Source organism: Verticillium alfalfae, genomic scaffold (assembly GCF_000150825.1).
Source record: "Verticillium alfalfae VaMs.102 supercont1.12 genomic scaffold, whole genome shotgun sequence".
NCBI lineage: Eukaryota > Fungi > Ascomycota > Sordariomycetes > Glomerellales > Plectosphaerellaceae > Verticillium > Verticillium alfalfae.
Window position 1 is genome coordinate 198,918 of NW_003315027.1, and position 1,904 is coordinate 200,821.

General features: G+C 60.3%; 1 protein-coding gene across 1 annotated transcript in view; it reads right to left on the minus strand.

Annotated features, from left to right (window-relative positions):
* Positions 1-761, minus strand: part of VDBG_08289 (mitochondrial carrier protein) — a gene marked incomplete at both ends in the record, with an annotated part of 3,480 nt that extends 2,719 nt beyond the window's left edge. Inside the window, 3 exons of the mRNA XM_003001198.1 lie at positions 128-239; positions 323-376; positions 496-761. Coding sequence (XP_003001244.1) covers positions 128-239; positions 323-376; positions 496-761 — 432 coding nt within the window. The remainder of the gene's footprint in view (positions 1-127; positions 240-322; positions 377-495) is intronic.
* Between the last annotated feature and the right edge of the window lie 1,143 nt (positions 762-1,904).

Sequence of the window (1,904 nt, forward strand, 5' to 3'; positions counted from 1 at the left end):
TCTGTGATCTCCATGCCAACCTTGACGCCCCCTGATGCGATTCCTCCACATCGCAGACATGTTACACATCTCGCGTACATGGGATTGTGTAAATGTCCTCCCTGCTTGCACGACAACCCTCATGGACGTTTCTCGTTACGGCGCCAGACATTCCACGTTCCCCTTGCGTCCCTTGAACCAACTTTGACGCCTCGCGAGGCCAGCCGGCCGGCGCTGCTGACGAATGTTGTTGCCATGGTCTGAGTGGATCAGAAACCCTTTGGGTTCGTTCATCGGCTAGTCCCCCCCTCCCGCGCGCTTGACGAAGGGTCTCGACACAGACCTGTCAAGTAGCTGAGACCTGTCAGGAAACCGAGACCCATCAAGAAGCCGAGACCTGTCAAGAAGCTGCGGAGTCATTTGCGATAGAGAGAAGAAAAAGTCCAAACCCTTCTTCGGGTCACCCGACGGATGTCTCACATCGGCGTATCCCTCCAGGTCGAACGCATAGCACACCAGCGGGCACGCAGCAGACACTCAGGCGCGAGAGCCCACGCCACATGGCCCATGCAGTCTAGGCCTCTGGTGCTCGCTTCAGCTTGTCGGCTGAAGCGCGCAGTAGCTCGCCGGCCTGGCGCCAAAAGACGCCGGGACCATGACCCATTTTGGGTGCGAAGCCCCGTCGATAGGCGAGGGCGCCATGAGGGATGACTGGCGGAGAAATGCAGCAGTCGTTGGCGGGTTGGCAGGAGCGGGCGTCTGCCAGCCGTTATCAGGAGCATCAGTGGCTTGCAGGAACACGTCGCCGACCATGCGAGATGCTGCCTCTTTATTTTTGTCTTCTTCTCTTCGTTTTCTCTCCCAAGGCACGTAAGGCGTCTCCATGCGCGGCAAGGGAGGGAATGCCCCAACAAGCTTACCATCGGGGAGAGAAGACAAGCGCAGAAAAAAAGAGACATAAGAGGGGAGCCCATCGCATATGATCGTCGCTATGCAGGTCGGAACAATGAGTGGTAGGGCGGGAGCAGCCGGATCCTCAGACAAAGGGCAGGAGATGCAAATTCGGGTCGCAAACAAGCATTTTCTCTCCTTCTGGGCGACCCAAGATCAGGGGCCAGGGGCGAGCGGGGGGGGGGGATCTCCGAGGGCCGGCCCAATGCAGAACGTGCACATTTCCCAGTCGAGACCCGGCACCTCGGCCCCTGGGAAGGCCCCTAAGAGGAAAAAAAAAAACCCCCACCATGACTCGGAGGAGCGATATCGTCCTCTGTTCAGTGGAAAGATCCCCCGGAACCCCTGGCCGTGGCGCCCCAGAGGCCCAACTGGGGCACCGGACAGGCCCTAACGAGGCCCCCCCTGCCTCTGTGCCTCAGCCCCAGGAACGGCGCCCTTGGCCCCCCCCTGCAGCACGCCAGCACGCCAGCACGTCCGGCCGGCACGCCAGCACCACGTGGGAAAGCTTGTCACGCAACGCCCAGTTCGCCGTCTGCCCTTGCCCAGACCTCGCACTGGCCCCGCTTCCCTATCCTAGCCTCGTCTTTGACAACTGCCGCTCTTCCTGGCCTACCTGTCTTCCAACGACTCCCAAAGCCAACGCACACCATGCAGGATCCACTCGTTCGCCTGATTGTGCTCGACTGGGACGATGGCACGCTGAGGCTATCGATTTCTTAGCGTTAGCGCTCGATCACGCCGACCTCCCCGATATCGCGAATGCCCCCCATGGACAGCCCATGGACCACGACATCTCTGGCTCCTGTCTGGCTCCTGTCTGGCTCCTGTCTGGCTCCTGTCTGGCGCCTCGGACGCCTAGCACGATTTCCAACATGAGACCCAGGCACAGAAACAGAAGCCTTACCGGCCACCAGATTGGACAGGTAAACGGGAGGCTAGCCAACGAGAGGCGTTCCCAGCTATGCGGTCCC